Source organism: Salmo trutta, chromosome 23 (assembly GCF_901001165.1).
Source record: "Salmo trutta chromosome 23, fSalTru1.1, whole genome shotgun sequence".
Classification (NCBI taxonomy): Eukaryota; Metazoa; Chordata; class Actinopteri; order Salmoniformes; family Salmonidae; genus Salmo; species Salmo trutta.
Window position 1 is genome coordinate 45,396,669 of NC_042979.1, and position 12,018 is coordinate 45,408,686.

Genomic DNA, 12,018 nt, shown 5'->3' on the forward strand with positions numbered 1-12,018 from the left:
AACCGTCGTTTTTGAAAGACGTGCAGGGGATTTAACCGCGTTGTATTGTATGAATGATTGGATGATTGCAGTGGTGTTGGCTATTATTACCATGATGTCTGTATGGGCCGCACTCATCATATACAGATACATACAGACAGAGAGAGGTAAAAGAAGAAGGAAGGTTGATGACGACACTATTTTGGAAACTGAAAAGGACGACAATGAGACGAGAAACGAAGAAGAAAAAATACTATCCCGTGTCGAGTCAACAGGTAAATCAACATTTATTAGTGTTCGTTCTTCACGGATCGGTCCTAGGATTTTAAATGAAGTCGAATGTGACCCATATGCATCAAAATTGCTGTCTACGTTAGTTATGTGTTGCGCTACATCAAATCAAATCAAATGTATTTATATAGCCCTTCTTACATCAGCTGATATCTCAAAGTGCTGTACAGAAACCCAGCCTAAAACCCCAAACAGCAAGCAATGCAGGTGTAGAAGCACGGTGGCTAGGAAAAACTCCCTAGAAAGGCCAGAACCTAGGAAGAAACCTAGAGAGGAACCAGGCTATGAGGGGTGCCGGGTGGAGATTATAACAGAACATGGCCAAGATGTTAAAATGTTCGTAAATGACCAGCATGGTCAAATAATAATAATCATAGTAGTTGTCGAGGGTGCAACAAGCACGTCCGGTGAACAGGTCAGGGTTCCGTAGAGAGATCCGCCATGATAACAGAATAGGAAACCCACTACAGGGCATGTCTACAAACACGTGTCTCCTTGAATCCGTTAGCTGTGTGAGCGCGCAGGAGATTGGAAATATACATTTGTTATATCAATGAAGCCCTTTGCTTAAGTGAAAAACAAATATCAGTTGTCTCTAACAAAATTCCCTAGTTTAATTGTCTGTATAATGCTTTAGATATTACAGTAGCTATTAGGTTGGGTTGGTTACTTTCTAGTTACCTGTCAGAAATTGTAATCAGTAAAGTAACTTTTGGTTTACACACACTAACGTAATTTGATTACTTTCAGTTACTTTCGCATTACTTTCCCCTTAAAGAGGCAGACAAAAATGATCATAGTGGTCTCTGCATGGGGTAAATTTCACGCCGTATGTATTGTATTCAAAATAAAATACATCGTGAACATGAAAAATAAAGTTGAGAATGTAAACCGTTTCGAGGACGGGTGAAATAATGGATGTTGAAATCAAAACCAAACAATTGAAAGCAAAATGTAAAGAATTGTAAACAAAAAATAAGACATAAAAAGCAAAACCCCAAAACTTGTAATCAAATCATTTTTAAAGCGAGAGGCAAAACTCAATGACAAATGATTAAAATATTTGAAAACGAATGCAAACATCGTTTCCCGTTAAACTTTCCCAGCAACGAATCCTATTGAGTATATTTAGCCTACGCTCTTGCCTGCATGTACTACCTTTTTGGTTTTCCCCGTGAAGGACGGGGTTTAGAGGGTCCGCTAGTTTTGGAGTGACGGTTCTATGATCAACAGAGTTATAGGCTACGCTACATTTGCATTTTAGTCATTTAGCAGACGCTCTTATCCAGAGGGACTTACAGTAGAGTACACGCATTTTCATTACATTTTTACATACTGGCCCCCCGTGGGAATCGAACCCACAACGCTGGCGTTGCAAGCGCCATGCTCTACCAACTGAGCTACAGTGGGGCGCTACAGCAAAGACCTGCATGCATTTCATGATCAGGAAACCTCACTTGATCTTGTCATTTCAGATAATGTAACGGTAGCCTCACAATATCTCTCAATATGCCACCATGAATTGGATATTTGAGTGATTTTTATCAAATAAAAGTGAACTATACCAGACCAGTATAAGTGGTTTAGGTTCATTTCCCATCCTTTGTGGGCTCTGCCTGTCAAGCAGCAGAAGGGCGCATTTGCCGATGTACAGTTAGCTGGTAATGTTAACTTTGCTAGCTACTGGTAGAAACGTTGTACAGTTAGCTGGTAATGGTTAACTTTGCTAGCTACTGGTAGAAACGTTGTACAGTTAGCTGGTAATGGTTAACTTTGCTAGCTACTGGTAGAAACTTTGTACAGTTAGCTGGTAATGGTTAACTTTGCTAGCTACTGGTAGAAACTTTGTACAGTTAGCTGGTAATGGTTAACTTTGCTAACTACTGGTAGAAACTGTGTACAGTTAGCTGGTAATGGTTAACTTTGCTAGCTACTGGTAGAAACTGTACAGTTAGCTGGTAATGGTTAACTTTGCTAGCTGCTGATAGAAACTTTGTACAGTTGGCTAAACGTATAGTGGTAGGTAGACCTAATGTACTTTTTATGTAGAACCCACTGAGGGGATCCCAACAACCAATGAAGGCGTAGACCTAGCGAATTTAGCTAACATCCCCTTTTCAACATTTGTTTTTTAAGAGTGTTTAATCACGATTGCTGCTGACAGACATGATAGGCAACATTGATTGATGGATCACATCAAATTGGCTAGCTAGGTAACAGTTCACGTCAATATGGCTAGTTAACAAGCTAACTTTCAGGGAATAAACTAGACGGCTAATATCCAAATCGTGTTTGATTTGCTTTCCATCTATAGTGGTGATGACAGTAGTCCAACTGACAACTTTTACCAGGACGAGGACTTGCCCCATGTCATGCTCTTTCCAAAAGTGTAATCTCCGATGAAGCAAGCTAAATGACACGTTGTTTGCTTAGCTAACTAGCTACATCCAAAATGGATATGCAACCTTCACGTATCTGAAATTAAATGATCAATTGGTGTTTACTGATCATGAAAAGCATGCAGTTACTGTATAACTCTGACGATAGAGCTAAATGTGGAATAATCTGAAATGTGTAGTTCTCACTAGGCTCTTAAAGAGGTGACGTTATTAAAACAAAATAGTGCTAACATTTATTTAACAATCCCGTGAAACGGCACATAGTTGTCAATGGTTTTAGCAGAGCTGGGTCTCCTTGCAGCCAAATTGTAAGCTCGGCACCGTATTGTGACGTTTTATTGATAACGACCTATTCATTCCAATTAGACTGGTTTGGATTCCTCCTTGGAACTTTGAGGGTTTATGATATGGCCCATCCAGTAATTTAATAGGATCTCCTATGTGCTTATTTTCCAGAGGAGGGTGAAGAAGTCGTGCCAGAGACACTGGAGAGCTGGGATGGAGAGGAATGGAGGAGAGAGCCAATGGAATGGATTCCAACAACCAATGAGGATGTAGAACCCATTGAGGGGATCCCAACCACCAATGAGGATGTAGAACCCATTGAGGGGATCCCAACAATAACCAATGAAGGTGTAGAACCCATTGAGGGGATCCCAACAACCAATGAGGATGTAGAACGCATTGAGGGGATCCCAACAACCAATGAAGGTGTAGAACCCATTGAGGGGATCCCAACCACCAATGAGGATGTAGAACCCATTGAGGGGATCTCAGCAACAACCAGTGAGGATGTAGAACCCATTGAGGGGATCCCAACCACCAATAAGGGTGTAGAACCCATTGAGGGGATCCCAACCACCAATAAGGGTGTAGAACCCATTGTGGGGATCCCAACAATAACCATTGATGATATAGAACCCATTGAGGGGATCCCAACCACCAATAAGGGTGTAGAACCCATTACAAGGATCCGAACAACAACCAATGAAGATTTAGAACCCATTAAACAGATCCGAGCACGGACCAATGACGATCTACAACCCATTAGACGCATCCGAACACTAACCAATGAGGATCTAGAACCAATTAGACGGATCCGAACAGCAACCAATGAGGATCTACAACCCATTAGACGGATCCGAACAGCAACCAATGAGGATCTACAACCCATTAGACGGATCCGAACAGCAACCAATGAGAGCGATGGTCCTTACACGTGGGAGTCATATGCTGAGTGGCAGATCGTTGAGGACTTTCACCTCGGCTCTCAACCTCAAGAGCACTGTGAAGGCACATGTCAGCACTATGACGGCTTATGTCAGGTCTGTGGAGGCTTGTGTCATTGCAGTGAATGCTTATGTCAGTTCTACGAAGGCTTATGTCAGGACGACGCCGAGTCCCAGACTGACTGTACCGTGGATCAAGAGGAGCAGGCTTCTACCAGTCACTATTCCCTCAGTGACTTAAACTATCAATCTGGACATGAGAAGGATACAGATGTGTATAACCAGGACGAGGAGGGTTTGAAGGAAGTTGAACTGAGTGATGATTGTCAATGTGAGAGCACAGAGGAGGAGTCCGAGGTAAACCATCCACATGCCTTTGCCATCAAGCCTCAGAGAGATCTGGAAGAGCTCAATGAAAATCTCCCCGACATGATATTGACTGACTCTGACCTTACAGAACCTGACCATATGTGTTATACAGAGATACAGGAAGTACAATACCCAGATGATGACATGACCAGCCATGTTGCCGCTGAGATGATATTGACTGACTCTGACCTTACAGAACCTGACCGTGTGTGTGATACAGAGATACAGGAAGTACAATACCCAGATGATGACATGACCAGCCATGTTGCCGCTGAGATGATATTGAGTGGCGCTGACCCTACAGAACCCCTGCCTAAACATCTGTGTGATACGGATAAAGAGGAAGCTGAATGTCCAGAACATTATATGAACATCCACGTTAACATCACGCCTCAAGAAAAGAGGCCTGACGTGATATTGACCAACACTGACCTTACAGAACCTCGGCCTGAACAAGTGTGTGATACAGAGATACAGGAAGTAGAATACCCTGATGATGACATGACCAGCCATGTTGTCTTTTCCAACGAGCCTCAGGAAGAGAGGCCGGAGATGACGTTGACTGACACTGAACATGTGTCGGATAAAGAGAGAGAGGAAGTAGAATATCCGGATGAGGATAGAAACAGCCATGTTGCTTTTGCCAAAGTCCAGGAAAGTGAAAATCTCCCTGAGATGAGATTGACTGACACTGACCGGATAGAACCGGAACATGTGTATGAGGTGGAGAGAGAGGAAGTGGGAGTAGAATATCCAGATGAGGTAATCACTGAAGGTCCAGAACATCCCAGTGAAAACATCACTGAGATTTTGAGTGACACTGACCTCCAAGAACCTGGCAATTTATGTGAAGAAGAAATACAGGAAGTAGAATGTACAAGTGATTATATGGACAGCCAGGTTTCCTTTGTCAGCGACACTCAGGAATCAGAACATCCCAATGAATATCTACCTGACATGATATTGACTGACACCAAGACTAAAGAACTTGACCATGTGTGTGATACAGAGATACAGGAAGTAGAATGCCCAGACGTTGAGGCAAACACTCATGTTACCTTTGACAATGAGCCTCAGGATGAAAATCTCCCCGAGGTGGCTTTGAGTGACACTGGCCATGTGTGTGATTCAGAGATACAGGAAGTAGAATACCCAGGTGCAGACATGACCAGCCATGTGCCGTCAGTCTCTGAGAGGACAGTAGAAGACGATATGAAAGAAGCTATGGTAGAGGATCTTGACATGGAAGCTATGGTAGAGGATCTTTGGAGGAAGGACTGTCTACTTCATGACTATGTCTTTGATGGGTTGAGCCAGCCAACTGATGTTAGAGACACCCATGTGGCTGAGAGGAAAGGAGACATCGTTGATAATAACAGCAAGGACACACGTGTAGAGGAGGAGAAGAAAAGACAGAGTGATGATAAACGGATAGAGGAGAGTTATGAGAAAGTTGAAATTAACATAATGGAAGCCACGATGGACTATAATGAATGGATGACAGTCAGCGGCACAGAGGACAACAGTGACTCACCATGGGTGAAGATAAGCCATTCGTCCATCGAATGCTCTTCTGCTGAGGCGGAGCATCATCCCACAGAAACACATCACAATTTAGATGATCCAACGGTGGCTGACGCAACCGCATTCAAGGAGGTTAAAGAAACAGGAGCCAAACCTGTATCACAAGATGGAGACCTGCGTAGGAATAAAAAGATGGCAGCTGTGCTTCCTGTCAAACCCAAGACTGTACGGGTGAGGTTCTGTGTCCACTACCGCACCCAGTCTCCCTGGCAGGAGCTGGCTGTGACAGGGAACCAGCAGGAGCTGGGGAGCTGGACGGGATTCGTTCCGCTGGAGAGAGCCCAAGACGGGTTCTGGGCCAGCTGGGTCGTCCTCCCCGCGGAGAAGCAGGTGGAATGGAAGTTGGTGCTGGTGGAAGACGGAGAGATCCTACGCTGGGAGGAGGGTGATAATAGACACCTGGAGACAGGTCAGGGTGGGGGAGAGGTGTATCTCAACAAGTGGTGGGGCAGCCTCTGAGTGACAGGTTCCTACTGGGCACCAACTGGTTGGAACAATTGTTGTACACAAAAAAATACATATCAATGTAATAACATTGAATCAATGTGGAAAAATAATTCGATTTGCAAAAAAAGTAATTTTTACATTTTGAATATTTTTAACCGAAATCCTATAACACAGTTCACATGTTTGGGGATTTGGAAACTGGACGTTGAAATGACACCTGTGGGGCAGCCTCTGAGTGATAGATAGGGAGGGAACGCCACTACTATTTCCATTTCCATACTAGCATACTACTTAGAATGCATAGCCATTTTACATTTTAACATTGTACTTGCGCTAGGGGTCCTACATAGACACATATATGAGAGAGAGAAGGGACTGACTAGGGGTCCTACATACTAGGAGTCCTACATAGACATATATATATATGAGGGGACTGACTAGGAGTCCTACATAGACATATATATATATGAGGGGACTGACTAGGAGTCCTACATAGAGACATACTGTATAGAGAGAGGGGACTGACTAGGAGTCCTACATAGAGACATACTGTGTATAGAGAGAGGGGACTGACTAGGAGTCCTACATATAGACATACTGTATAGAGAGAGAGGACTGACTAGGAGTCCTACATAGAGACATACTGTGTATAGAGAGAGGGGACTGACTAGGAGTCCTACATATAGACATACTGTATAGAGAGAGAGGACTGACTAGGAGTCCTACATAGAGACATACTGTGTATAGAGAGAGGGGACTGACTAGGAGTCCTACATATATATATATAGAGAGAGAGGGGGGACTGACTAGGAGTCCTACATAGAGACATACTGTGTATAGAGAGAGGGGACTGACTAGGAGTCCTACATATATATATATAGAGAGAGAGGGGGGACTGACTAGGAGTCCTACATAGAGACATACTGTGTATAGAGAGAGGGGACTGACTAGGAGTCCTACATAGAGACATACTGTATAGAGAGAGAGGGGACTGACTAGGAGTCCTACATAGATATATATAGAGAGAGAGAGGACTGACTAGGGGTCCTACATAGAGACATACTGTGTATAGAGAGAGGGGACTGACTAGGAGTCCTACATAGAGACATACTGTGTATAGAGAGAGGGGACTGACTAGGAGTCCTACATAGAGACATACTGTATAGAGAGAGAGAGGGGACTGACTAGGAGTCCTACATAGAGACATACTGTGTATAGAGAGAGGGGACTGACTAGGAGTCCTACATAGATATATATAGAGAGAGAGAGGACTGACTAGGGGTCCTACATAGAGACATATATATATAGAGAGAGAGAGGGGGGACTGACTAGGAGTCCTACATAGATATTTAGATAGAGAGATGACTGACGACTGACTAGGGGTCCTACATAGAGATATGGATAGAGAGAGGACTGACTAGGGGTCCTACATAGAGATATGGATAGAGAGAGGACTGACTAGGGGTCCTACATAGAGATATGGATAGAGAGAGGACTGACTAGGGGTCCTACATAGAGATATGGATAGAGAGAGGACTGACTAGGGGTCCTACATAGAGATATGGATAGAGAGAGGACTGACTAGGGGTCCTACATAGAGATATGGATAGAGAGAGGACTGACTAGGGGTCCTACATAGAGATATGGATAGAGAGAGGACTGACTAGGGTTCCTACATAGAGATATGGATAGAGAGAGGACTGACTAGGGGTCCTACATAGAGATATGGATAGAGAGAGGACTGACTAGGGTTCCTACATAGAGATATGGATAGAGAGAGGACTGACTAGGGGTCCTACATAGAGATATGGATAGAGAGAGGACTGACTAGGGGTCCTACATAGAGATATGGATAGAGAGAGGACTGACTAGGGGTCCTACATAGAGATATGGATAGAGAGAGGACTGACTAGGGGTCCTACATAGAGATATGGATAGAGAGAGGACTGACTAGGGGTCCTACATAGAGATATGGATAGAGAGAGGACTGACTAGGGGTCCTACATAGAGATATGGATAGAGAGAGGACTGACTAGGGGTCCTACATAGAGATATGGATAGAGAGAGGACTGACTAGGGGTCCTACATAGAGATATGGATAGAGAGAGGACTGACTAGGGGTCCTACATAGAGATATGGATAGAGAGAGGACTGACTAGGGTTCCTACATAGAGATATGGATAGAGAGAGGACTGACTAGGGGTCCTACATAGAGATATGGATAGAGAGAGGACTGACTAGGGGTTCTACATAGAGATATGGATAGAGAGAGGACTGACTAGGGGTCCTACATAGAGATATGGATAGAGAGAGGACTGACTAGGGGTCCTACATAGAGATATGGATAGAGAGAGGACTGACTAGGGGTCCTACATAGAGATATGGATAGAGAGAGGACTGACTAGGGGTCCTACATAGAGATATGGATAGAGAGAGGACTGACTAGGGGTCCTACATAGAGATATGGATAGAGAGAGGACTGACTAGGGGTCCTACATAGAGATATGGATAGAGAGAGGACTGACTAGGGGTCCTACATAGAGATATGGATAGAGAGAGGACTGACTAGGGTCCTACATAGAGATATGGATAGAGAGAGGACTGACTAGGGGTCCTACATAGAGATATGGATAGAGAGAGGACTGACTAGGGGTCCTACATAGAGATATGGATAGAGAGAGGACTGACTAGGGGTCCTACATAGAGATATGGATAGAGAGAGGACTGACTAGGGGTCCTACATAGAGATATGGATAGAGAGAGGACTGACTAGGGGTCCTACATAGAGATATGGATAGAGAGAGGACTGACTAGGGGTCCTACATAGAGATATGGATAGAGAGAGGACTGACTAGGGGTCCTACATAGAGATATGGATAGAGAGAGGACTGACTAGGGTCCTACATAGAGATATGGATAGAGAGAGGACTGACTAGGGGTCCTACATAGAGATATGGATAGAGAGAGGACTGACTAGGGTTCCTACATAGAGATATGGATAGAGAGAGGACTGACTAGGGGTCCTACATAGAGATATGGATAGAGAGAGGACTGACTAGGGGTCCTACATAGAGATATGGATAGAGAGAGGACTGACTAGGGGTCCTACATAGAGATATGGATAGAGAGAGGACTGACTAGGGGTCCTACATAGAGATATGGATAGAGAGAGGACTGACTAGGGGTCCTACATAGAGATATGGATAGAGAGAGGACTGACTAGGGGTCCTACATAGAGATATGGATAGAGAGAGGACTGACTAGGGGTCCTACATAGAGATATGGATAGAGAGAGGACTGACTAGGGGTCCTACATAGAGATATGGATAGAGAGAGGACTGACTAGGGGTCCTACATAGAGATATGGATAGAGAGAGGACTGACTAGGGGTCCTACATAGAGATATGGATAGAGAGAGGACTGACTAGGGGTCCTACATAGAGATATGGATAGAGAGAGGACTGACTAGGGGTCCTACATAGAGATATGGATAGAGAGAGGACTGACTAGGGGTCCTACATAGAGATATGGATAGAGAGAGGACTGACTAGGGGTCCTACATAGAGATATGGATAGAGAGAGGACTGACTAGGGGTCCTACATAGAGATATGGATAGAGAGAGGACTGACTAGGGGTCCTACATAGAGATATGGATAGAGAGAGGACTGACTAGGGGTCCTACATAGAGATATGGATAGAGAGAGGACTGACTAGGGGTCCTACATAGAGATATGGATAGAGAGAGGACTGACTAGGGGTCCTACATAGAGATATGGATAGAGAGAGGACTGACTAGGGGTCCTACATAGAGATATGGATAGAGAGAGGACTGACTAGGGGTCCTACATAGAGATATGGATAGAGAGAGGACTGACTAGGGGTCCTACATAGAGATATGGATAGAGAGAGGACTGACTAGGGGTCCTACATAGAGATATGGATAGAGAGAGGACTGACTAGGGGTCCTACATAGAGATATGGATAGAGAGAGGACTGACTAGGGGTCCTACATAGAGATATGGATAGAGAGAGGACTGACTAGGGGTCCTACATAGAGATATGGATAGAGAGAGGACTGACTAGGGGTCCTACATAGAGATATGGATAGAGAGAGGACTGACTAGGGGTCCTACATAGAGATATGGATAGAGAGAGGACTGACTAGGGGTCCTACATAGAGATATGGATAGAGAGAGGACTGACTAGGGGTCCTACATAGAGATATGGATAGAGAGAGGACTGACTAGGGGTCCTACATAGAGATATGGATAGAGAGAGGACTGACTAGGGGTCCTACATAGAGATATGGATAGAGAGAGGACTGACTAGGGGTCCTACATAGAGATATGGATAGAGAGAGGACTGACTAGGGGTCCTACATAGAGATATGGATAGAGAGAGGACTGACTAGGGGTCCTACATAGAGATATGGATAGAGAGAGGACTGACTAGGGGTCCTACATAGAGATATGGATAGAGAGAGGACTGACTAGGGGTCCTACATAGAGATATGGATAGAGAGAGGACTGACTAGGGTCCTACATAGAGATATGGATAGAGAGAGGACTGACTAGGGGTCCTACATAGAGATATGGATAGAGAGAGGACTGACTAGGGGTCCTACATAGAGATATGGATAGAGAGAGGACTGACTAGGGGTCCTACATAGAGATATGGATAGAGAGAGGACTGACTAGGGGTCCTACATAGAGATATGGATAGAGAGAGGACTGACTAGGGGTCCTACATAGAGATATGGATAGAGAGAGGACTGACTAGGGGTCCTACATAGAGATATGGATAGAGAGAGGACTGACTAGGGGTCCTACATAGAGATATGGATAGAGAGAGGACTGACTAGGGGTCCTACATAGAGATATGGATAGAGAGAGGACTGACTAGGGGTCCTACATAGAGATATGGATAGAGAGAGGACTGACTAGGGGTCCTACATAGAGATATGGATAGAGAGAGGACTGACTAGGGGTCCTACATAGAGATATGGATAGAGAGAGGACTGACTAGGGGTCCTACATAGAGATATGGATAGAGAGAGGACTGACTAGGGGTCCTACATAGAGATATGGATAGAGAGAGGACTGACTAGGGGTCCTACATAGAGATATGGATAGAGAGAGGACTGACTAGGGGTCCTACATAGAGATATGGATAGAGAGAGGACTGACTAGGGGTCCTACATAGAGATATGGATAGAGAGAGGACTGACTAGGGGTCCTACATAGAGATATGGATAGAGAGAGGACTGACTAGGGGTCCTACATAGAGATATGGATAGAGAGAGGACTGACTAGGGGTCCTACATAGAGATATGGATAGAGAGAGGACTGACTAGGGGTCCTACATAGAGATATGGATGCGTTCCCATTCTTTGTCCTTTCTCTTAAAGAGTTCACTTCTCTACATGGATTTCAAAGGAAAAGGACTGATGTAAGATATCTAGTGGAAACTCTAGCACAGGCTTCTACCAATCCAAGGGCTGTAAAAGCACAAGTGGACAGAGGATAGGTACACGGCAATGTATAATATACTGTCCATGTCCCGTCTACGTACCGTCCACATACTGTATTATAGCAGTATAACTATTATGCAACTACGATATTGTCAATGAATGATAATAATCTTGGAAATGAAAAATCCACCTTATTCACTTTTGTTCAGTGGAGCACCTCAGTTTACTGCTGTGGTATTACAGTAGTGT

At 44.3% G+C, this 12,018-nt stretch overlaps 1 protein-coding gene across 1 annotated transcript; it reads left to right on the plus strand.

Moving 5' to 3' along the window:
• The first annotated feature begins 1,831 nt into the window (after positions 1-1,831).
• LOC115160144 (uncharacterized) lies at positions 1,832-7,750 on the plus strand. The gene is made up of 2 exons (XM_029710502.1): positions 1,832-1,931; positions 3,126-7,750. The coding sequence occupies exon 2, from the start codon at positions 3,194-3,196 to the stop codon at positions 6,308-6,310; it is 3,117 nt and encodes a 1,038-aa protein (XP_029566362.1). The 5' UTR covers positions 1,832-1,931; positions 3,126-3,193; the 3' UTR covers positions 6,311-7,750.
• The last annotated feature ends 4,268 nt before the right edge of the window (positions 7,751-12,018 follow it).

Excerpts from the sequence above, each read along its gene's own strand:
- LOC115160144 (XM_029710502.1), top strand. The coding sequence starts at position 3,194 with ATGGAATGGATTCCAACAACCAATGAGGATGTAGAACCCATTGAGGGG.